Here is a 26,423-nt window from a genome sequence, read left to right on the forward strand (position 1 = left end):
CCTAGACAAATACACATGCTTGACAAATATTGGAATTAACAAACAGTGGTTTTGTTCATAGATGGGCTAATTATACGATAAATACCTAGACCTAAGAAAAATCTTTATTCATTCAAAGATTATAAATTATCATCTTTCAGCAGCATAGAAGTGTTGGAACAAAGAAACACTACAGCTCAATTGTAGTGTGCGCACTTATGGTTTTAATTTGTGAACAATAAATCATTAGTTTTACTTAGTTCTGTGTACTTCTTGAACCAAAAGGTTTTAATTTTCTCATTTATATAAATAAGCTTTACACAATTCGATTTAATTGAGAGTTACATATGAAAGTCCCAATGTGCTCTTCTCTAAGGGATGGATGTTTGTCCAAATTAAGAGCAAACAAAGGCATTTGCAGACTATAAAGACTATTTGTTCTGTGCTGCCTGCTGTACACATGCCTGCAGACACCCAGAGAGCTTTCCTTTCTTTCAACTGAATACACAAAATTTATAATTCAAAATAAGATTCTAAAATCTAGTAGAAACGGAAACAATGTACTCTTAAGTAATTCATTAACTCTGAAGTCTATCCTGTGTCCACGTGCAGTCTCTAGTGATGTCCATGGCAAACAGGTATGCAGAACAGAAATTACATATCCCTTGGTTTCGTACAAATCACACACTAACATCTGATTTTGATGCTTTTTCTGTGGTTCCTAAGTTATATCTAAAATGATCATTGGTGGTTTAGAGACCTGAGGTAATCACATGCTTGTCAACAAGCTTCAGGAGTACTTCTCCTAAAATTAAGCTCCACAATTTGAATTATTTACTTCATGCTACTTCTGGAACTACTGGCGCATTAGTTACATCGTGTTACCCGTGACAAGCACAATGTGACAGTTCTGGTTTAGGTCTACATGCAGCCACTTCAAATTCAACAGGTTCATCTTTTTTCCATCTTACACGTGTGATCTCACTTCCGTCAGAGGTTGGTTTCAGTATCCCACAGTCAGATTTGCCATGTAGTTCAAGTCCAACAACTGCTTAGTGAGTTTTACTGCACGCATGTTCCTAAATCTTCTCTTACAGCTCATAGCTCTACGCCTGCTGGCTCTACCTCTGCTCAAGTTTGACAATAAAGTGAAGACCAGATTTTCATTTTAGACAGAATGCTTACAGCCATGTTTAAAATAAACTGTTTGTAGTTTGGTGATATGCTCTATGTATTTTTACTTGTGGCTATATGTTACTGAACAAAGTTCTGTTTTTAATGCATTTTTCAGCTTGTAAACTTCTGCAGAAGCATGCCGTGCAAATTAAAATATCCTCTTTTACCCCAAACTTCTCCCCACTCCTTTTTTTTCCCGTTAGGACTTTCTGAGATTCTTGCATGCATAAACATCATAAAATTAAGCTAAAAAACCCCTGTAAAGCAGGAGTTTAGCCAGCCTAACAGTTATTTCATACCACCGATTGACTTATAGATTTATTCATTCATTATTCGTATATTGCCCACAGTTTATTAGGTGATTTATAGACCATCCATTTTCTCTATCAGCACTTTAATCTTAAAGGAATAGGTAGGTCTGTAATCAGGATATGAATTCTCCTTAGATTTTGCCAGCTTTGATGACTGCTTTACTTGCTCCTTACTTTACACTGGTCTGATAGTCTACAGCCTGGCATTTTTTTTTCCCCTAAAAGGTGCTGATTAGGTGTTCAGGCTTTGCCATTACTCCTGGTTGCATTGCAAGACAGGTATGTGTTCACTGTGCTTAACTTCAGCTTCCTTTTCTAAAGTTCCCGTAGGAAACCAGTAAAGTACAATGAACCTTTAAAGCTGAGCAGAGCTAGAACCTGGTGTTACTCGCAGTACGGAGTATCTTAAGGCTGTCCAACACTTTAAATGCTCAGATTGTGAGCAGACTATCGGTTCTGTACCAAAGGATAACATATATATTCTTTCCTGAGTTAAAGAATAATTTCAACTGCACGAACCTATGGTGAAATCCATCTGATGGCCATCTTTAAAGAATTATGGAAGAGGTAACTATTTCTATAATTCACTGACTTCAAAAGTATGTTTGACATTATTGTCGGGAAAATTATGTTAACCATGGATTACTGTTACAATCAAAGTATGTAGTGAGAAGTCAAGAGGCTTAGTAGTAAATTTTCAAAGCAGTGCGTGGGGATTTACCCGTTTGACTCCCATTAACGTCAATAGGAGTCGCGCGGCTAAATCCCTGTACACTGCTTTGAAAACTGACCCCTTCGTGTTGATGGACCCCTCTCTAAGAAGTTCCAGATGACCATGTAAGAATAGTAAAGAACTGTTTCAGCATGTGCCCTTGTTCATTATTGTTGTTTGTACACATCTGAAAGTATTTTAATTCCTATACGCAGTGCTGTTTCCAGCATTTAGTTTATAAAATAAGGATTAAGATGGGCAAGTACTCAGTAATGTGATGAAGCCATGCACATGCCCAGGTGTATATATGCATCAAAAACTTAACATACATTGGCAGCATCCAACGCACCTTACAGAGTTAATTTTTATCCACCTCATGTATATTATTTCACAAACACCCATTACGGCCGAAGAATGTGGCATGATTTACTCCATTGCTCATATGCAATGGTGCAGCACTTTTATGAAATGACATCTGCCCTGTTTCTATTTACCCCAGTCAGTCCTATGCTCAGTCAGAAATTAAATTTGCTTCCCTTTACCACTTAATCCTGTTTCCTGTAGGGAGCAGGAAGTGCAGGTTACAGTTTTAGGGAAACTCAGTTTTCCCTCAAAAAAGACCATGAACTACAGTTTCATTAGAAACATCTTTTCTGGAACGGGAAGGTGATCCAGATTAACTTGCAATCTGTTACGCCTCCAAGTGTAAGAAGCAAACCTGAAAATTCCATTTTCACTGTTTGTGACTACTGCCAGCAAATCCCAAATACATGTAACAATTTTGTAAGAGAGAGACATGCTTGGAATCAGTTTCACCTGAAATTTTTTAACTGTAGTAGTAAAATATATATAGAAATATATATATTACATATATATAATATATATATATTTAAGATCTGCTACAGTTTTAAACACAAATGCCAAATATGAAATATTTTTTAAAATGCCAAAATTCTTCTACAACATATTTTACCTGTATCGCTTATATTTTCATATATGCACACACTCATATTTTCATGTAATATTTGGAGAGAATACCTGAGTCACGATAAACACTTAGGAACTAATTCTCTGAAATTCTGAAACTCATTTTTATGTATAGAGAAGTCCTCCTCAAAATTTCAAGGAATTATAAATTATTCCCCAAGGATCTGGATTTTTAAAGAACATCTGCACAACTCCTTTGAAACTACTGATGTGGAGACCCAGGAAGTTCTTTTAAAAAGTATGTTGCATTCTTTTATTATATGGCAATAAAAAAGTAAAATTTCATGAAAATGATACACTAGCTAGAGGCAATTTCATGTAGAAAGAATAATAATGGCAAACTGAGAATCTAGAAAATAAAAAAAAAAATTCCCATCTGGATAACAGTTAAACATATGTACCCGAGTAAGTACCTGAAATATCAGCTGTGTGCTGGCTGTACACAACATACCAAGATAACAACACAACGCAGTTTTCCATCTTTAAGTGTATCACGCTAACAACTAACAAAGGGTTAGCTGCAATACTCTTGCTGAGATTAGGCAGGGAAAACCTGGCAGAATCACCGAAACGTAACACGTCTTGTGATCAGGCACTCGCTCAATCTACTAAAAGGCTGGTTTTACATCCGCTCAGCACAGATGAAGCAGCCTCCCCTGTCTGCCTTTCTGCAGATCGCCCGTAGCTCTGCCATCCCACCTCCATCGCTCGGACTCTTCAAGAATGGTGTGTACTTTCCTGCAGTTTTAAGCCCCTAACACTCAATCGACACAATTTTGTGGAAAGGCCCTCATCTGTGGTGCACAGGTACATCTGAAAGGCCAGTAGTTTAGGCAACATTCATGTGATCGGTACATAAAAATGATGGCAGTTTAAAATGTTAACCCACACACCAGTGCTTGTTCCAACTCCTCTCCAGGCTTCGCAGCACGGCAGCTCATATAAACTCAAGTGGGCTTCACCCACTTCAGGGTAAGGTCAGAGTTTTGTTTAGATAGCCTTCATCGGCGGATTATGTTAAACTGGCCAACTTTGCTCTGAAGTGCTACCAGTGCTGCTGCGGAACCAGTAAAGCCCAGCAGAGACACAGTAATGGGCAGCTGAGGGCACTATACTGCTGAAACGACTCCAAACTCACGTCTGACTGTGGCCATGCAGAGATGTCACAGAAACAGAGCAAAAAGGCTTTGAACACCTCGTAACTACACGATAGCGTAATTGTTGTTACAGAACGGGCTCTGGTTTTGATCAGTTTTATTATTTGAAATCAAGCTCCGTTGTGACAGACATTGAACATACACATAGCAAGATACAGCTTTTGCCCCACTGAACATACTACACGCACACACACTATAGTTAGGTATATAGCGGGGTACGTACCATAACATATATTCTTTCATATTAGTGAGAGAGAAAGAATACACTATTAAATATGCACACACAAAAGACTGCAAGAAGAAAAATAGAGGTAGAAGGCTGAGAAGTGGTAGAACACTAACCATAATTATCAGCCCCAGTTCACTAACTTATTACCAGGCCACCATCACGCTCTGCTGTGCACAGAAAAAGGCTTGCAGACCAGAATGACCAGATTCTTTACTGTGTCTGCTTGGTGTTACTCGTATGGCAGCAGTTTGGCGATGATTACATGCATCGGAGCTTGTTTTTCATAGTATCTGTCTTCACAGCACATATTCACACAGCTATTTAATACACTTGCTACTCTTACTTTCAGTCCTGCTTTCCACTGCACAATATGCACTACCTCTATGTATGGAATTTTTATTTCCATCAATGGAATGTATGAAAGGAATATAAAATAGGCCATAAAGAACCGCAATGTTGCTTAGAGACAAAAGTCTTGCTTAGGGGGTGCATAGCTTTCATTAGAGGGAGCAGGAAGTGCAAACATGATGTCAGAGTTACAGAGATTATCTGTATAAATTGTGTTATCATTTAGCCCGAACAAACAGTGAGGAAAGGCTAACCCCCTCCCTTTGAAGACAATGAATAGTTACTAAGTTTGACTTCTAACGAAAGCCGTTTTCAGTAAACCGCAAGATATGTACAACAGTTGGTCCAGAAATGAAAATCTGTTGTAACAGCCAAAAGTCAAAGGCAGCGATAAATACAGACCTTAATCTTTTCAAGAATCCCTTAACGAAGTCTATAAAACTGATTATATCTTCAGGCCTAACTCAAGTGCAAATTCTTACTCAGAAATAAGTAACAGCCCTGCAAGTATTACCTGGAGACCAGTACAGGAACAAAGAACGAGAATAGAGAGTACTGGTTCGAATCCTGCCATCGTGGAATATGAATTAAATTGCATTTAGAATAAACAATTAACGAGACAGCAGAAGCCTCAGCTACATGTCCATTTTTCTGAGAGAGAAACAATTTCCAGAAGTGGTCAGAGTGGGATAAAGAAACACTGCATCATTCCCTTTAACACAACAGAAATGGTCTTTGATTATTTAAAAGCCAATTGCAAAGATCTGTCTTCAAAACCTCCTATTGGAGCTTTAATAGCAAAGAGGTGCAAGTACACTTACCAGCAACACTACAGTAAAGTAGAGACTTTTGTTTTAACAAAATCTATATTTATACGATTACATTTCCTATGGTTGAGGGCAGCTGTAATTAATGGATTTCCCTCCTTCCCCTAATGCAGTCATTTGTCAATTTAAACACAGAATGTCCAATCAATTTTGATGTATTTAGTAAGCAATTTGTCAAAGAGCACTGCATACCAGTTAATATATTAATTCTTGTCATTGGCCTGCTTCTGACAACTGCAGGTCGTCTCCATAAAATTGGTCCTGACGAGCCAAAACTCTTGCCTGGAAAGTGAAGGTGCCCTTTCCAGAGCCAGAGGAGAGAAATCATATCTCATTTTACTCCGTACCTTTCTTGGGCAGTTTGTGGTCTGATTTTGAGGGTTTTTTCATTGATGTGTTAACTGTCCACATTTCAGATATCTCAACTACAGTCCATTCCCCCAGTGCAGTGAAAAAGTGAGTTCAAAGAGGAGGGGTAAGGAAGAAAGGAAATAAGAAGTATGAAATGAGGATGTAAGACTTTCTGCTGTTATGCAGTTACCTATTTTCATTGCAATTCCATTATGTACCATGCATATGTCTGTACTAATTGAAACAAGCAAAAACAGAAGGCGGAAGGTACAGAAGTCAGACAAAGGAAACATGAGTTAAGTCAATCAAATATATAAGACTTTGGGTTATGGTAGTAGAGACAAAAGTACTCAATAGAAAAAACCCTGAACGCGAACAGCGGATTGTCATGGACATGAAAAGCACATCTTAACAGCATGCCTCAAGAGTTTATACTACCAGAAGCATCTTAATTCCTAAGTACTAAACAGCAGGAAGCAAGTAGTATTTAAAGAATAAGTAATGATGAAAATTGGCAATTCTCTGAAGAAAGCCAAGTCCTTTACATTGCAAATTCCTGTGGACACCAGAAACCCTCCTATGTACGCGTGCAGTGCCTCGCACAACTCTCCTCCCACTGTCAGGTCTGCTATGACAGTCTAACTACACCAGGTGATGGTATTTACGTTATAGGACAAACATCTAGGAAGAAGAAAATGTGACTTACATTTCCTTCCTCTGTTGTGATTAGATTGAGGAGTTGCTCAGAACACAGGCAAATAAAGAGGGAATACTAGAGACACAAGTAAGGTAAAATACTATGTATTAAATCTGAGAAGAGTAGGAGAGAAACATCTAGCACCTAACACCCAGCTCCAAAGACGTGAGGACTGCAATACATCCGGGGCTTTGCAGGATGAACTCTTATGAAAACAAAAGTAACTCTGAAATCTGCTCTGTCAGAAGGTGAGGAGATTCTCGGGACTGGTTATTTTTACTCTGACCAACTACAAAAAGCCTGAAAGTTAGGAGCAGGCTACCGACGCTTCCCACAGGCCAGGAGGTTGTGGAATCTAACATGCAAATTCACTTCCAAGCTATGAACTTACAGAAAGGTCCACATCTCTCCCTACCCACTTTCTCACCTCTCTGCACCAGCCATGGCCGTGATAAAGCGCTCAGGTAGATACGAACTGCATACTCTGATCCAGGTTTCTGCAGCAGATGTCACAGATGACCTCAAAGCAATGAAACAGCTGTGCTGATCCACTTACAAATACCCCTGGGATAAAGGTCTTGGACACTTGTTGTACAAAATATTTCTTCAAACAATGGTTCCTTGTTACTTCCTTATTAGTGTGAATGTAACTTTAAGATTCTTTAGAATTATTAAAAGCTGAACTGTGTGTAAATAACTAAATGCAGTGTTTTCAGAATATTCTCTTTTTATCACAAGATCTCACTGGCCTACTTTATACTTTTCAGAGACTACGGAAGATTGTGGTCCTGTGTTTTGGCATCAAACCGCGTATTTATGAAAACCTGCACAGTATAGCCCTCCAACCAGACCGCCAGACGTTTCATTGTTCTGTCCGTCTGCTGACAGAGGTACTCTGTGCTAAAAAGCACACTGAGTATTTTTCAATGACCCAGGGGGCAAAGGTCACTTATTATAAATGGATAATGAGACCTAATGCAATGTTCTGAGTGTGGACAAAGAAAGGGTCTATCCATACCCCCTTGTGACTTGGTCATTCAGGCTTTTATTTCCCCTGCACACTTAATGGAGCCAAACAATTGGCAGAAATGCTATACAGAAACTGAGAGAAACTGCTGTATTCTACCTCTGATAGACAGATACAAATAGCGACCCTGAAACGGCGCCAGAATTCCTCTTACCACTAACATGGCAGACAGATGTAACATTCACCCGAAACCCCTATTTAGCCATTTGCTGGCAATTAAACTTACTGACGGAAGTGATAGCACATCAAACCACAGGCTTCAGCTAATGTCAACCCATTACGTTACTGCAGGTAAGCAGAGCCAGATAACTTCGTTTTTGCCTGTATTTAATAGGGGGAAAGCTAACAGGTGTCTTGGGCTCTTTTGTGTGAATCCTGGTTTGACTCCATTTTTTCAGAAACTTCATTGAGTAGCTTCAGATAGAATAAATCCAGAAGACAAATAAAACTTCAAAGAAGATCAGATATACACAAATTTCTCTGTTAATGCCATTTTTACTATGTTCTCTGGATTCTTTTTTGTCTTTAGTGTTTATTATTTTTCTTTACATTCCACACCCATCTTAATGAATTCCTATTATGTGAATTAAAACCGGAATTAAAATTCTTCAGTGTAATTCAAATAATACAAAGTCATTATTTTGTTGGAATTTAGCTACCACTCATTCTTCTTCCTTTAAAAAGTTTCCCGTACAAAAACATTTGAAATGCATAGTATTTGAGCCATTAATGAAATACACAGAGTGAACCACATCCATCCCTGATGTCAGTATGTGGGATAAATGTGATCTGTGTATATAAGCATTGATGCTCACAGAAAGGCTTTTGTTCAGACTGTATCTATGCAATACATTGCTTTTAATTGCAATAGAAACTAAAAAGCAGACAAACTACTTTTACAAAATGTCCAAAACTCTCCAGACAGCATTCTGTGCTCTTGGACCCATACTGCAATAACTGCATACTACATACAATAATTTATATATTTATACGCTTGATAATACGCAGGGGAAATAGCTGAAACCAATGTGGATGATAAACACATCTACAACTAGCGCAGGGAATTTGGGGAGGGCGAGGGCAGGGAAGAGATCTGGCCCAAACAGGCAAGCTGCAGGGACTCATAAACAGAGGTAGTGTTTCTGACTTAAAGCTAGTTTTGGAGACTGTTTCAAGACTACTCAGTATGGCTCTTTTCCCTGAAGACGCTACGTTTGGTAGTCTGGTTAGGTAATTCTGCAAAGCAATAGCCTTGACAGCCCTAAAGAACAATAAATGCACACAGCAATGGACAGTATCCTTTTATCCTAACACTTTGTCCAACACAGATATGTTAATTACCAACAGGCCAAGAGGATATATATTAACGGAAAAGTGCTGGGAAAGGGTCTTAACTCTACCTCCTTGGTGGCAGGAAACAGATTGTGTTTTTTCTTGCCAACATGTCTAGCTAAACATGACTTATTGAAACACTGCAGTTTCTGTGAATGAGCCTGTTTGCCTTTTTATCTCCTTATCATAAAAGTTATTTAATGTCATCATCAGCAACAGGTGCATAAGCAATGGATAAAAATATAAATATCAAAATGAATTATCGGCAACATAAGCAGACTATGTGGCAGCAGTTACCTTAAACTACAATATGAAATTAGACCTATGCTCTATAGTTAATAGCGTCTATTAAAGGCTTTGATATACATTACAAATATATTTGTTGACCTGATTGTACTCAATGCTTCAAAATATTTGTGTGAAAATTTAAGTATAGGCTTGCACACCTAATTTTAGACATACTCATTTGAAAATAGTGATCTGTATTTGTATAGTAAAATATTATACAACCAAAATAACATCCTTGCAACGACCTTTTATCTCAAAGCAGAACTCAAATACTTGTAAGTGAAAGTAAAATAACGCAGGAATCTAGCAAAAAAATTCTAGCCAAAAGGCACATCTAACACAGTGTTATGCGCTATTAATTACTTTTTCATATTCTTTTCTACCTTTTGAGTTTTCTTCCTTTTTCTGTGCAGCATGGAAAAAGGAAGACCCTAACCTTGCAGGTTTCCACAACATTTTGAGCTCTGAGCGTGTGCAACAGATGAACAGGTAGAAGCAACAGATCTAATCTGGCGCCAATGTCACTTTTACCAGTCACGTTCAGACATACTGCCTGTTGGCCCAGATGTCCACTTTCTGCATTTTAAAATGGCTGTGTCACATAACATGCTGGCGGTAGCTGCACTGACAACTGTGCAGAGGGTCTAGTTTCCCCATGACTACCTTTACATATGCCAAGAGTTGGTCTCTTGTGAAACTTTGACTGTTGTATCACTTCGATCTTGACTACACCCTAGATAAAAGAGAGACTTGCTACTCACTGTTAATATTATTCTCTTTTTTTAATTGTCAAAATAAAAAAATAACATACTCATTTATCTGTAAAACCAATATAAAATACATGGGTTTATATATATATAAAAAATATACATATACCATATATCTCCAGATATAGATATTTTAAATGTTTCTGAATATGCAATGCCATGCATATTGGCTCCGTGCGAACGACGTGGCTGGGTAAGACATAGGACAAGGCAGGTGGTCAGCTGTCCCTGGAAGCGATGCCAAGGCTCCCGAGGGAAGCAGCTGTCTGAGACTCTGGCTGGAAGTAGCCCAGCAATCAGGAATTCCAGGGGAGAAGGAAAATGCAGATGCACTCACTTGTCACTGAGTATTGAATTCACAAGAGGAAGTGGCTAAAAGCATGAGAAGAAATGAGGTGAAGAAACCCTGAAGACTTTAGGGGATCTAGTGGGTCACACTTGCAAGGCCTGCCAAGCACTCACATTTTGGCTATATGATAGCCTCACAACTTTGATTCATATCAGAAAGAAACCATATTCGCTACTCTACGATTACTAAGATGGTTGGTTACAAGAAGCCCTATTCTGGGGTAGAACATGTACTGAAATAAATGCAGGTTGAAAAACCAACTCAGAAAGTCACACTCGGCTTAAAACATGCACGTAAGACAAGACAGAAAGTTGTCAGCTACTTACAGCCAGCAAGAAGATACTGGTAGTACTGTACGGCATCTGCAGCCAGGAGCAGTGGATGGTTTGCATTAAATGGTGGTTGGAGTTCATTCCACTGAGGAGTTCTGAGGTAAAACACAAGACTATTAATTTTTAAGCTAATACAGAGAATGTAAATCAGTGTTTCTGTCATCACATGTAATTATCTATACAAGCTCACAAAATGTTTGTAATTATTTAAATTAGCTTGTTCAAACACTGCAATACACCACAGGCAGTTGAGCAGCATGACCAAATCGCGCAGATTGTGAGGCAAAGACAATACTTGTTTGTTGACTGCAGCATGTATTGCGCAAAAAAATGATGAAGGCGGTTTAGATTAAGTTGGTAAATACATTTAGGACCATTGTATGTCATGCTGACGTTATATAAACACACAACAGAAGCTGGGGAACTTTTTTGTTCTGTTAACTAGCATTGCTTTGATACTGTAAAGTCATTGAGCATTTACAAACTGTGAAAATAAAGCTGTGTAAAGTTATGGACTATTGATCCAATTAGAATTTTCAATTCCATTACAACCTACTCATTTCAACAATAATGGTCTAGAAGTCTGTGTTGTAATTTTAATTAGGGTGGGCCATTCCTAAATAGCTTGGTAAATCAAGTATTGATCAATCTAGTCCAGCCATAAGCAGCACTAAGGAATATAGGAGACAAGAAAAATCGATAGAAAAATATTTTAAAACGTCAAAAGCACTGACAACACTTTCTCATCAATTTTTGTTTACTTTCTTCCACATGTCAGGAATAATTTCAACTGTCTTAAGAAATGCTACCTTCAGCTACTTACAGGATAACTCACCTAATTCTTTGCAATGCTTCATTGTGGAAACCTCACTCACGTCTCATGGCAGAATTCTGTACTTTAACACTATTTAAATAATTGTTTCTAGTCCTTACATAAAAAGCTAAATTACAATCTGATCATTTAAAATCACTGACTGATAAGGATCTCTACTGATCCGTTAACATGTTCATGTAGCTCCACGCCTATAGAAGTATTTAAATGGTTAGCTCCCATTCAGACATGTGAGAACTAACAGAACTATACGAAAAGGTAGGCTTGAATTTGCTATCAAGAGTCCTCTCTTTCAATGGAAAACTTAAAGTTTATCTTTAAGACTCTTAAAGATAAAAACATGGATGAAAAATCATGATGCAGTTCATTCACCCCTTCCAAAAACAACCTCACGATCATTTTGTGGACAAAAAGAAGAAGAAAAAGTAAAATGAATGAGCTACCTAACCAAAGTCCAGCTGGCTCTTGGGCATGTCATCATTTCCAAAGGTGTGTCATCACTAATCTTCGGAGCAGTGCTGAGTGGACGTGGTTCCAATACGTGCTCCACCAGGCTACCGTAACAACTGATAATATACAACGACTCCACTACAAACTGTTTTGACTGATCTGTTTGCAAGAAGAAAGAAAATCTTATTGCAACAGCACAGCAGAAAGAAAAAAAATGCTTACAGAAATAGTAGACTATTTATTCTTTCAAGTCTCTTGCCTTTATATGCTTGCAGTCAAGAATGTGAATTAGAAGGGAAAGGGCTGGAGAGACAAAAAGAAAATTGTACAAAGCACACAAATTCCCCCTTGTTTCAAAAAAATACAAATATCTCATATAAAAGAAGGTGGAACAGAGTTTCTTACCAAGGTTTGTTCAGGTAATTACACATTGCCAAACATATGTCTGTATGTCTTTGCTTTAGCAAAGGTGTCTCACCTTTACCTCACAGCTTTTTCAGTGAAACTTCACACAGTATCTTTGGATTGAACTATCAAAGTTTGTTTTCTGTCATTATATCATAATACAAGATCAAGGATTTATTTCACTAATTAAGATTTCTTTTAAATTGCCCTATTTACCAACCGTGTTCCCAAGAAAATCTCCATTCTCACTGAGTTTAAGGAACAAAATCTACAGATAAGCACCATCTGCTCAAAAGTTATCACAAAATGAGAAAACAAAATAGAGAATTTAAATTTAAATGCAAGTCCTATTTTTGTAATACACCAACCTTTTTCTCTTTTCAGACCAGGATTGTTTGCAAACCATGACCTTGATGATCCAAAGACTGCAGCGACACAAAACTCTCCTCCCACAGACTTACTGGGTGAAATCTGTGGAGCTGGTTTGGATTTGCTTAAAGAAAGAACAAAACAAAATTATGACATTTAATTCTCAAAAATTAAGAAGTCCCTTGCTTAATAGTCATTCTAAGATATTAATTCAGAAGTGGTGAATATCTGCAGTTCCCATAAGATTTAGCAGGATTTACAGATCCTTGGTGTTTCTCGATAATAGGTCCCAAATTCCCCTTGAACGCTGAACTCATTAACTTGAAGAACAGCACTGGCTCATAATGGAGAATTGGTTGGACTGTTTAAAAGACCCAATATTGAATATTTGCATTCAATAGAAACAACTTCCGAAGTGAATACAAACATTTGTAATCGTAAGTCCTTTGGGAATGAAAATACAGATTCTGGGTCGGTCATTCTAGGCGGTTGATATTTTCTTACAAATAATGCCAACATTGATGGCTGATCGGTTGTAACTTAGCGCAGTCCTGATGTGATTGAAACCACTAGGATATATGTGACATGGGCAAAAGGGTAAGAGGGAACAACATGCGGAGGATACAAGGAAAGGGAAACAATGCACACACTCATGAGCTACGTGTTAAAACAAATCAGTAATTATGTCATGTAAAAAGAGATTAAGATACATTCTCCTGCGAAACACCACAATGTACATGTAGCAGATACAGCGGTTTATAATTATGTTTCATTGAAGCATCATTTAGTGTTCCTCATTACAGGAATCTGAAGATACATAACATTATGCTTTGTATAAACTCAAAACTATTTTCAGAGCATTGCCCATTTCCTCAATTCATTAAACCAGGATTTCACCCTTTCCTTAGGAGAAAAGCTGTTTGAGAAGTTCACACAGGATTCCTCCTTCTCCACGTTCCCTTTTTTCCAGTCTTTTTAATTGGATTATTTTATATTTCTCTCTGTACTCAATTTCACTGCTCCCTTCTCTTGTGACCTCTCCTTTCCTTTTTTCTTCTATTAATTTCTTGTTCCACATTATATCAGCCTGTGATTACACCACCACATTAACTTGGTCATTTTTAAGTTATGATCTTCAATTCTAAGAAGGGGTTGTGTGCATAGATGTATGTGCCTACAAATTATTGCAGTATTATGATGGAATTAAGTAGCAGAAAAGTGTTTTAAAGCAGCAGAAAGCAATTCAAACACTATGCATAATTATAATGGCATTTAATTCATACTACCATTTTTTTTTGTTAACGACAAATTACTTGTATACAGGTGAAGTGGTTCAACAGAATGAACCAAAAAGGGATATTAAAGCAAGAACAGATTATGAATCAACATAACGTAAAAATAACACAAGAAAAGCAAGTTAAACTAAAATTATTCTACAAGCTGGGCTTCTCTACAACGCCTGCACGTGGCCGCAGGGACTGCACCTCTCCAAAGACCTATGTCTTGGTCCCTTACAGCTCAGTCCTGATCTCACTGAAATAAATGGCAAAACTCGCACTGATCTCAAACACTTAATTTCCTTCCAGCAACTAGCTGTAGTAAGTAACACATGGAAAATATGGCATACGGTTAAAAACATATAGCCTCCATCGTTACTGTCATGCAACTTGAAACACTTAAAATTGCTTTCAACTTGAATTCACCTAAAGCAGCAAACACTTTGTATAGCATACCAGAAATTAGGTAATTTATGAAAATGGGAGAAAAGACTAATTGTTTGCACTCGCACTTTAGTTTCAGCCATGTTTCTGAAAGGAATTTACAGAAAGTGTAACTGAGCTTCCCAACACCTTGTGCAGTATTACTCTACCAGTTTTACAGATGGACTCACTGAAGCAGAGGGGCTGAGCTACTTGCCATAAATCACACACACGGCAAGCCTATGGTCACATGTTTCATTAAAAAAAAAAAAAAAGACCTTTCAAAAGGAATTCCATCACACTGACCAGAGTCAATGGAAAGATTCAGACAAACTTTCATGGACTTAGATCAGACCTGAAACTCTCGTACATGCGGTAGAATCTAGAACGTCCCAAAAGAGCAATTGCAATTTATAGTCGGTAACTCTGATATTGAACCACCACAAAGCACTTAACTATCCAACTGTTAAAACTACAGCTACAGATTACTGGGTCAGAAATCTGTGTTCCAAAAAGTTCCTGACTATAAATATATTACCCTGCTTGCAGTGGCACTTCAGGATCTATATTAGAATATTTAAATTGATATTAACATATTAAGTATTTATTAGCTGCTCAGAAAAATTCAGAATAGATTTCTTTCACGTTGAAAGTCATCTGTCACAGAAACAGTATTTTTAACCAGTTCTGTAACAAACTGTGTATCGATAAGTATTTTTAGCTCTCACCTTCCAAATATTCATACACTAATATTCCTTCAGAAATGAAAATGTACATGTATGCACTAATTAGAGTCTTGTTACTTACTGATCTATACTTCAATCAATAAATCATTGTTTGTAATATAGAACAAGATTGTTCAGAAGGACAGGGTTACCCATCAAAGCAAACTACGAGTACAGGTATGACTCAGCCGTGTTCACTTCCTCTTATAGACTCTTGAAAAGAGAATCTTTCTATACTATCCTAATATTCTTAATATTCTGGATTTTTACTCAACACAATCTGAGGTTATTAAAACAATTTAAAATGGAAAAAAAACTGGGAGTAAATGCTATTCTCAACTACAAACTGGAGTAAACTTCTACAGAGACATAATTGACTTCAACCATTTCTTCAAGCCTTTAAGCAGAAGGGAATCTGGTACTCTAACAATACATTTTTGCAGGGTTCTCCACACTCTGCGTCCCAAAGACCAATGCTCAACCAAATACAGTTATAAACAACCTTAGAGGAAATGGTCTAAGCTATTTACACCATATCTTTAAGATGTACATCTTTCAAGGCATGCATTTAAGTGTTGGTTTCAGTGCCAAAACATTTTCCCTTCAAGAATGATGTTTTGTAGACAGAAAGAGCAGACCTTGTAAAACATGATTACTCATGTGGTTAAACTTAGTCCTGCTAAAAAATAAAGACAAACAAACAAAAAATGACTAGTGCATCATACTGGTTTAGACATACTTCTGAAAAAAATGCCGAGATGCCAACAAATCTATTCTGAAAACTATTGCAACTAAGGAATCTTTCATTTTACCACCATTTTACTTTATCCCTGAGTTTTCATCAATACATTCCAACTCAAATTTCTTTCTTTCAGTAAACCTCAAAAGCCCAGTTATTTTCAGTAACAGTAATGCCATTAGAAAAATATATTTTCATGTCATTGTGATATTTTAACAACTTGGAAACTATAAATCCTCATTATTATGTAGATGCAAACACCCTCTCAGCTTTATAAATGATAACAAAACAATAATGTTGAAGGTAGGTGGTGAATGACTTGTTTCTGCTCTGAACTCCTGCTCTTTACTTGCTCTTAGCCTGTCAGCACTTCATAAATTATTCCAAGAACCGAAATTAAGGCACGTTTGGCCTCGCTTTTAAAAACAGTTAATTTAAAAGAATCTTCACAATATACTAACTTTCAAAAGATTGTACCATATTTTTACTGAAAGGGGTTGTGATGCAGGAAGAAGTGCAGGTTGTTGGGAATCAACACTAAAAACACGAAAGTGAAGCTAATGGGACCAAAACATTCACCCTTATAATTTCAATCTTCCACACTGAGAAACAACGGCACTACATTTAAGACATAGGGAGGATAAAAAGGCAGTGTACTTTTTCCTGTCTGGGTCTACCCGACCGTGTAACTACACCAAGAATTCCATGAGACACAGCAGTATTTTTATCCCAATTGTATCTGTGCAGAAACCTACAGCAGGAGTACAATAGTAACAAAACCCCCTTTCAATTACATAGTTCTTGTTCTGCTATAAATTTAATAAGAGCTGTGCCTCAACTGAAGACCATGTCCATATCATCTCAGTTACCAACAGTTGACATTCACCTGCCCCAGCTGAAGTCAATGACAAAGTCACCTACTAAAAGTCAAGTTAATCCCAAACTCCAGCTAAATACCACAATATTTGGGGAAATTTGTGTTGTTGATAATAATTAACTTCTCTAACATAATTTTGGAGGATTATTTCCATTTTAAATGCAGAAGCACTGAGATGTAAATGTATACATGTCCAATGAAAAACATACATGAGCATTTTCTACTGAAATGGAACAAAAAGCAATGGGGGCAAACTAAAGAAAATTAAGACATCACTTTGTCAGATCGTAAAAAAAAAGAGACTCAGCAATAGCATGCAAGTTCTTTCATGTTGACAATGCCACAAGAAAAGATTAAGAGCTACTGAAACAATTCAGTGCTACCACTTGTTGACTTCTGTAATGAACCAAACTCTGCCATAATCTCTAGAAATGTATTGTTAGCTCTTTATAGAAATCATAACTAATGGCAATATTTTAACTAGTTTTCATTTTTTGTTATTATTTATTTTTCTACCTTATATAAGAAAGAATAAGTATTAATATTATTAAAATATTTTGAAAACCATAGGCAACTATGAAAACCAGAGGCTGCACAGGACAGAGATGGAGTGTTCCTCAAAGAGCTTTATGTCTCATAAAATACTGCCGGCTCTTAAATTTGTCTAAGTTCATAGTCAAACAAGTGACATGACTTTAAAAAAAATAAATAAATTGCATATATATGATATGAAGGAACCGCTTTACAAATTCAAATATTATCAATCAAATAGTAAGAGTCTGCAAAGATTGAGAGTCACATTGGTTTTATATTCCCAACGAACAGGCTTCAAATACATCAGATTCATAAAAATGAAAGCACTTATCCACAACTCCACAGCTAAACCCACTGAAATGGAAACATGTATGATTTTTGAAGGTAAAAGTTTTATCTAGACTACATAAGCAGCAACAGAAGTATCAGGAGAAAAACACTGCATGAAATTTGCAATTACACATAAAATCACTGAAAAAGCTTATCTGTCTCAAAAGACATAAATTTTAATTATCATTGTGCCTAAAACAAGAAAACAAAGACATGTTTCCAGTTGTCAAATCATGAATAAAGCAAGAAAAAGCAAGAAAAGAAATGGTAGGCTCCTTTATTTGCCAGGCAGTAAGCTGTCAAATCTCCATTCATTTTGTTTACATGATTTTAGGTCTCATTAAGACCTTAATGGAAACAACATAATTTCTTCCCCCTCCCAAAGTGTGTTTTTTATCCTAATTTCTCTGTAGGCTAGTAAAGACCATATTTTCAAGCTAGCACTGGCATTAAACAAACCACAAAAGAGTCTTGTGAAAGACGGGCAACAATTTTTGAGTCTATTTCATATATTCCTCTCTTTAATCTAGGCCTTTTAATCTTGCCTCAATCTAAAATAATTTCTGGTTCACAAGCGTCTCTCCTGCTTCACGCAGGGGGTGACCGAAACATCCATTTGCTAAGACAATCCACTTTCAAAACTTCTTCCAGAGCCTTTTCAGTTCTTAGATCACCATCAGACGAAATACTTAAGTGCATTGTGAACCACATTTGGAAATGGTTCTTAGGAAGACTACTTCAGTAACCAGATATTCTCTAGGAATAAGGCAATGTCACCTTCTTCCCTTTAGTGTCATATTTAGTGCCTTCACTTTTCACGTCTTTGGTATAGCTCCTGTATCTCTCATCAGCTGCCCTCTGCCATTCTCTTAAGAACTCTGTATCCTAACGAAGCACTTAAGAAGTTCTTTCTGCTGAAGATAGTCTTTTGACAGAGACATAAGGGGGTGATATATGTGGAACAAACTTCTAGTAGTAGAAACAAGAGCCACATACAAGTATTCCAACAGATACTGATAGATACAAGCTAGTAAGTATCCTTAGCTAAACTTAAAAAACCAAACCCAACCCCAAAAACTCCTAGCTGAAAGTTTCTAAATTTTCTAAGAAAGTTGTAAGATGTTCAGACTTCTTCCATTCTTGTTGCCCAAAACTTCAAGCACCTAACCCCCCATCTCATTATAAAAAGGTGACTGGAGGTTATGTAGCAGTGTATGAACACTGAACCGAGCTCCAACACAGGGAAACTTGTTAAAACTTGTTTTTTCTTCTGTCTGTATTTTTATAATATGCTGCAATTTTACATATTAAACCCAACCCCCCTTATGATTTCAAATATCCTGATTTTAACGGAACTGTGGTTTATTTTTTTTCTCAAGTGTGACAAGCTTCTTTTTTTGTTTTGCAGTGCTCATTTTACTTGCTTCATCTCTCTTACTGTGGTACTTTACTGTCTACTCGCTGCTAATCTGGCTTATTTTCGAGAGGTCATCATCAATGTTTTGTCTGTAAGCAACTTAGTGCTACAGTAATAAAGGAAGCTATATAGAAAAAAAGAGGCTTTTTTTGGAAAGATACTGCAATCATTTTTGCCCACTGGGAAATAATTTATTTTTTCAACTTCTCTGCTACTGAAAACTTAAATGCCCTCTGAAAGGTAAAAAAGAAAAAAGAGTGAATGCATTTCTTTGACAATGCTTGATGGTGAACACGCATCTGTAGTTTAAAAGTGAAATTATGCAGTGCTTCCACCTATGGATTAGCCATGCAAGTAAACAAATTAAAAAAAAAAATCCAAAATTAAGAAGTCTAAGCACAGAGTTATTTTCAGTGAGGACAGCAAATGATTTATAGGCATGCTGGGTTTGAACTGGGAACTCACCATGGAGCTTTTATGGAAAAACATCCTGCTCCAAACAGGTAAGGTCTTCATGTAAAGGGGAAAAATGCACAGAAATTAGATGAAAACTCAATTACCAACAAGTACACTGTATATCATGCTATTCAGATTTATGCAGAGGGTAAACAAAATAATTTTTTATAACCGTTCATGATGCCCTGAAAGAGATGTAGACCTCTAATGTAACCAGCATGCTGACGCTCACAAACATAACCGCTCGTGTGAACAGTCCCGCTGACAACGCAACCACCCACAGAAGCAGGAGCTGACGGGGTAGGCTCTTCATGCACAACTGCTGTGACAAACGTAACACATCAGGTGCAAGCAGGCTTTCATGTTATAATTCAAGTTGGACACAGTTCAGGTCACCTTCCTGAAATCTCCTGACAAATCTGAGGCAAAAGCAGTCAAGAGCCTTAAACAGACATTAAAGTCAAAACGAACAGAAAAAGTAAATTAGCATCAAAAGCAACAAACGTGGGTGTTTTCCATGAAACACTGAAGGTCTGAGTGGGACAGTTTTACAAATTTACTGAAAAGAGGCAAGTCCTAAGCGAAAACGACAAGTACAAGCACAACCTTTTAGAGAAAATTACTCAGCCCTCTTCCTAGGACAGAAACACGCTATTAAATTAAAAATCTTTAGCAACTGTATGACACAGCAATCTTATTCCCCCACTTACAAGCTTGCATGGAATGCAGGAAAGAGAACCCTAACCTATTTCAAATGTATTTGATGTTAAAAATCACCTGATACAAAGCTTAATGTTTTTGGCCACTCAACAATTTATCTACACCATGATTTTTTTTGTTGTTGTTGAAGTATTTTGCACAGCCTATAGTTTTTAAAGTGGTATCACACACCATTAAGTTTAGTGCATTTTTAATGGATATCTCCCTTGTTCTTTACATCACCCTTGAAAAAGCCATCATCATACTGACGTTTGCAGAAAATCTGAAAAGGAGGAACAGTAGGTAAATTTAGAGCTACTCACATGCTCGAGGCTTCTTTGATTCTCATTTGGGATGTAACATCATCCACAAAAATGCTGAATAATTGATTCTGTAAATGCCAATGTGTCATTTTTCTTTTTATACTCTGACTCAGCGATAAACTCTGGCTAGTTGAAACAAGTGAAATATTTTCAGGCAATGAACTAACAGAAAAGGTCTATCATAAGAAGATGTATAAAGCGCTCAGCCACATGCCTACACAATTAAAAGGATACCAGCCTGATAAAAAAGAATTCTGTGAAGTAAATTTGACACGAGCACAACATGAATGAAGACATCCTCTTAAAAAACATTTAGGTGAAGGCAAAAACCTAAGACACATTCTTTGACACGCAAAGATGTAAAAATCCAATAAAGAAAAGAATATTGCAGAGAAACACGCCTATTTTTTTATTAGTAATATAGGCCAAAAAACATACTGAAGATCTTTTGAACTCTGTATAACAGACTAGCCTTTAACTATTTGTATTTAAATAAATGTTTGGTGAGCACTTTGGGGGAGAGCACTCATTTGGTAGAACCAGCTGCCTTTCTAGACATAATACATCATCTTTGAATAGTGAATAAACCCAATTAAGTTGTATGAACTGTATGAATTGTATGATCTCCTGTACAGTCAACACATTCCGTCCCCGAGTTGAAGACCATTCTAATGGCTCAACAGAAGATTAGCCCAGCACTACTGCACTGTTTAAATATTTGATGGAAAGCTAAGTCTTCTGCATAACCCATAGCCAATATAGTTTAAAACCTAGAATGTATCTAGTGTAAATTTGAGGAGTCACTGGAGACTGGCTGAATCTGACTGGGAGCTTAGAATTTCTAAATTATGATCCTGGACGTTTTGGCAAGTATTTTCCCCCCCGCCCCTCTGCCTCAGTTTCTCTGTCTGCAAAAAGCAGGCAAATGACATTTAGCTGAGCTCATTAGAATATTTTAGAAGATAACATAGGCTTTTTTTTTTGCACAACATACTACGTTGACCTGATTATACTTGCAAATTAACAAAAAGAAAATGTAATTACACTTCCAAAGACTACAGTAGAGTCTTAATAAAAAACCTTAAGTGTAAGAGAAACAACTTAGCATTTCCTTTATGTTCACAAGACCTAATTTCTTTTAAGATGACCATTTTTTTCCTATGATATTTACATAAGCAATTGTTTTTCACTATTTCCTTCACATAATATGGATGGTATGCTAATCGAGAGAGAGAACATACAAATTACAGGATAACCCAACCTTGAAAAGACAGCACCAGATGGCTACGCTCGGTGACAGTAACAGAGCAATGCCAAGGCAAAAAAAAAAACCACCTCACTGAGGTTCCCTGTTCTCATAGCTAGTGAGAAATTCCAAAGGAAAATTATTGAATGAAGGTGATTTATGATTCAACATTCCAACAGAATTTTCTTAATTTCTTATCTGATTCTGAGTTTTAGCAAATTGAAAACTGAAACATTCATTGATTTTGTGTTATCGTGTTTAATAAAAACGATTTAAGCTTTTAATAAGCTGTGCAACACCCACTTATTCTAACCCTTATTGCTATAAGTTGCCATAGTGAGAATCCTTTCATAAATAGTGACATCTGAACAAAATTTAGTGCAAATGACTGTATTTCATATCAATTACAAATCATTACAGTAGTTGCTTTATTACCAAAATGCATTATAAAAGCTAAAAGTGACACAAAACATGTCTGAGAAACGTGCCAGAAAGAGAATGTCTGGCTTCACCATGCAGGAAAGCTGACCTATTGCACTGAATTCTTTAGCTTTACTTCTTAATTTTTTTCTTGACTTTTTTAGTTACTTTTTCCTACTTAATTGTATCACGATGTCACGACTTTGGTCTCCTTATTTTTGTTTGCTTCAGTAGTAGAACCTGGGATAAATTAAGCTCTCCGAGTCAAAATAAAACAAATGGATATCAGCGATTTTCAGTATATATAATATAAGCAAAGAGAAACACTAAAATGATAAAATTGCATCAGACACTTTACCTACTTTTCCCTTCCTTATTGGGGGTGGAATGAGGGATGGGATGAAGAGCAGATAGAGTTTCATGTTTAAAAACACACTATCTAAATATTTTGGATGGAAAAAAAGTAAGGTTTATTCCTTTTCCTATAAGGTACATCGGATGTCTCTGTTTTGACGAGACCCAACTAATGCAGGTTACATCCTGGTGTTTCACTAAAGCTATAATGAATTTGAGAATGAAGTATGATACAAATATAATGACCATATCCCTTGAGAAAGTTAAAACAAATGCTGCTGTCAGAGAAGCCAACTTTTACAACAGTTTTTCTTTTGGGGCAATTATTGTATCTTTCCTTTCCCTCCTTCCTCATCTCATCTGTGTCCCCACATTCTTACGAACTGGAAACTAACTACAAGTCATTCCACAAACACAAGGAACACTTATAAAGCTATTGCAAAGCACAAAGCTGTCTTCTAACATATTCTGATTCACTGCCTTTTATAGACAAGCATGAGATGGATCATACAGTTCTTCCCCTTTCAAATCTATAAGCTCTTTGTAAATGAGCAATGAATTAACCCATTCACCAGACTTGAGAAGGAAGTCAGCACTACTATTAAAATTTTGAGAGGGAAACTGAGGCACGGATATAGAAAGACTTATTAAATCTAGCTCTTTTACTGTCTTACATCCCCCTAATCTTTAAAACATAAGACGCTTCCTTACTCATTAATGTTAGAGCCCCTTTGGGAACGCCTATCTGCTCCTCAGAATGTGCTGACAGCCCAAACTACAGGAAAGCGAGTCAATGGGATGACAAAACATAGGGACAAAAATTAAGTGCTTCATGAAGGTGCAGAAATTACAATGAGAGACTTGAAAAAGCAAGGGAAAAACAGAGGGCAGGGAACAAGGAAACAACAATGATGGCAAGAAGGGAGGTAATGGTCTGAGATACTTAGTGCTGAGAATGTAAATTGTATTCAGAATAAGAGAGCTTAATGACTGATCAGCAAATGTTCCAAAACCCAAAGTTTGCATGAGAAAAAAAGCACCTGTGATGAACAGCGCAGTAACGACACAACTCCAGATTCTGGTCTTTCATTCCCATAGGGCTACTGTGAACACTTTCAAAAAATTTACTGCCATTCCACTTGTCAGTAAAATGACGTGCTTTGCAGCTCTGCTTGAGACATGATATTAAGAGCACCAATCAGTCCTTTCAGTATGTGAAAAATATTTTGCTGTCTTGGATACCAGCAGAAAAAAACCCAACCTGACTTTTTGGTTAATAAAACCTGCAAAACTTTTAATTAAGATGTCTAGTTTTAAAGAAGCTTTTCATATGTTAAAAGCAAATAAAACGGACAAATCCAGAACTGCTAATTATATGGTATTCTTTTAGTTTTGCTTTTTACTTTTAGAAATGTACTGCAACAGATTAAATTTTTAATTCTTTAAAAGTAGCAACAACAGGAATCTGCTTGAGGGCCACTGAACAGCGACTGTAAAATCCAACTGATAGCGAGTTCGTCTCCTTTTCTGATCACTGCACAATCACAAGGTTAAGCAGCTGCTCCCAAAGAAAAGCCTTGTTTCCTCCGAGCAGTGCTTAAAGGTGCTGACCATGTAGGTGTAAATACATCTGTCTTTTGCCATTTGCAGTAATACATGCCTCCTACACTTCTCAGAGTGAGGCAGATGGTCCCTGTCCTGTCTAAATATTACACTGTACAGACTTACATTGCTATGTGTTTCTAGAAATATGAGGGCAGATGTTAAATATGTTAAACACACGCTTTGCCCCCTGGAGGTTTAAGTTAAGGCTGCTGTCTCAATTTGGTCATTTTAGGCATGCCAGGCTTCTTGGATCCTAGGCATTCCTCTTAAATCCCTGCTTTATAAATACATCTTTTCATGTTAATTTTGTGTACTTTCATCAAATATTTTGGACGCAGAACAAATGAAAGAAGCTCTCAGCTTAGCATTACACATCTACATGGGCTTCGCTGAAAATTATCATCCTCATTCATGAAAACTCTATTTACACAGCAGGGTATTTCCCATGACTGTTGTTTTCTCCCCTTACATAAGCCTCATTGAATATTTTAAGTTTAATTAGTTTTAAAAATTACACAAAATAATAGGACAAGGACAGTTTGTGAATAGTAAAATTTACCTAAAGAAAACTGAATATGAACACTCTCTGAATATGTTTAAGATATTTAAGAATAAAACATTAAGTAAAATAAAGCAGATTTATTATATTTGCAATAGGTCTGGAAAAGCTTGCTGGTATCACCACAGCATTAAGGAAACAGCCTTTGTAAAGACCGCTGCATGAATTACTGTTGTAAACCAAGTGCTTTTTTTAAAATCGTCATCCTCACCATTGCTCCTATCACCCTACCTTCCCCCCAGCAGACCCTCAGATGGCTTTTTATTTTCTTTCTATGTCTTATCCCACCTAGTTCTAAATGTCTATTCCATTTCTAGGAGTCTACCAACTGAGCCAAGAATTACATTTCTGTCCTTCTCCGACTGTCCTCTTCAAGTGACCTTTTTGATATTTTCCCTTCTTTCAGGAACTGTAACTTCCTGCTTGTCTCCACGCACGCCAACCTCTCCCTGATCCTACCTCCTTTCCTGCCCTCATCCAAGATCACACCTTTCTATACTTTCAAAATTCACCTGATTGCTAGCGCAACCTATTTCCCTTGCCAGTGTTTAAATTGTAAGCAGGAAAACAAAAGCAAAAATAAGCAACTGAAATATATGTGTGGAAGAAGTTAAACCACAACATTACCCTTGTACTGTTTCCTTACTGTTTCATAAGTCCCATTTACAATTATCTATGAAGTTCAGGAACTTATCTGCAGACAGCCTCTGTGCTTAGGGCAATTGTGTGTTCGTAGTTCATGATTTGGCTCAACAAGCTTAATGAAATTCCCATTTACAGCAGCAAAAGCAGGACTGTTAGATAGACATATATAGAGATACACGTGTATATATGCATACATATGTAAGCTTTAGAACCTTATCATGCATACTTAGTGCAATAAACAAACAGTAAGAGATTTTACAGGATGTCCTGAACACTCAAGCACAGAATATGGGAATTACTCAGGGAGAGAAGGAATATCCGCGAGCTCTCGCCTGAAAAATAATTCCCGGTTCATGAAACACAAGGTAAAATTCACCTCACTATGGGGGTTTGAGCAAGAAACCACTGAAGCAAGCAAGAAAGTACCTGCACCCATTTGCCAAAATGCAAGAAAATGTTATGAACCTGTAGGACTCAATTGTTTTGTCCAACGACATGCCATATGCGATCTATTTTTCTTAAAAATATAAAAGCAATCTGCAAATTAATGGATCAATCAGACTTTTAACTAGAAAATATTCAGGGAGTTGAACAACCAAAAAACGGGGGGGTTGGGGGGGGGGGATAATCACCCACTAGCTTTATGTATTAATTGCAAAACCTGAAGATTTGAAAATTAGCAAGAGAAAAGTATCAACTGTTGAACAGTATCAATTAACTTAAAAATTGTTACAGTTTATGAAGCTCACAAAATCTTCTTAGTAATTATAACATACGTATATTTAGTAGAGCTTTTCACAACAAATATTTTGAAGTGCTTTATCACGGCACATTGAGAAGTACCAAAGTGCAGCTGGCTCCGGAATGGA

At 36.9% G+C, this 26,423-nt stretch overlaps 1 protein-coding gene across 8 annotated transcripts in view; it reads right to left on the reverse strand.

Moving 5' to 3' along the window:
* The window catches only part of BCAS3 (breast carcinoma amplified sequence 3), a 373,363-nt gene that overhangs the window by 209,241 nt on the left and 137,699 nt on the right, over window positions 1-26,423 (reverse strand). For 6 of the 8 annotated variants that reach the window (XR_663607.1, XM_009323987.1, XM_009323972.1 and 3 more), the window contains exons 16-19: window positions 19,713-19,757; window positions 12,925-13,049; window positions 12,145-12,310; window positions 10,864-10,964 (exon numbers count right to left, since the gene is read on the reverse strand). Coding sequence is in view for 7 of the 8 variants with exons in the window: in XM_009323987.1 (XP_009322262.1) it covers window positions 10,864-10,964; window positions 12,145-12,310; window positions 12,925-13,049; window positions 19,713-19,757 (437 nt within the window). In the remaining variant the exon portion in view is untranslated. The remainder of the gene's footprint in view (window positions 1-10,863; window positions 10,965-12,144; window positions 12,311-12,924; window positions 13,050-19,712; window positions 19,758-26,423) is intronic. The other 2 variants (XM_009323994.1, XM_009323979.1) reach the window with 1 other exon arrangement.

The sequence above is a fragment of the Pygoscelis adeliae genome, unplaced genomic scaffold (assembly GCF_000699105.1).
Source record: "Pygoscelis adeliae isolate BGI_AS28 unplaced genomic scaffold, ASM69910v1 Scaffold290, whole genome shotgun sequence".
Lineage (NCBI taxonomy): Eukaryota > Metazoa > Chordata > Aves > Sphenisciformes > Spheniscidae > Pygoscelis > Pygoscelis adeliae.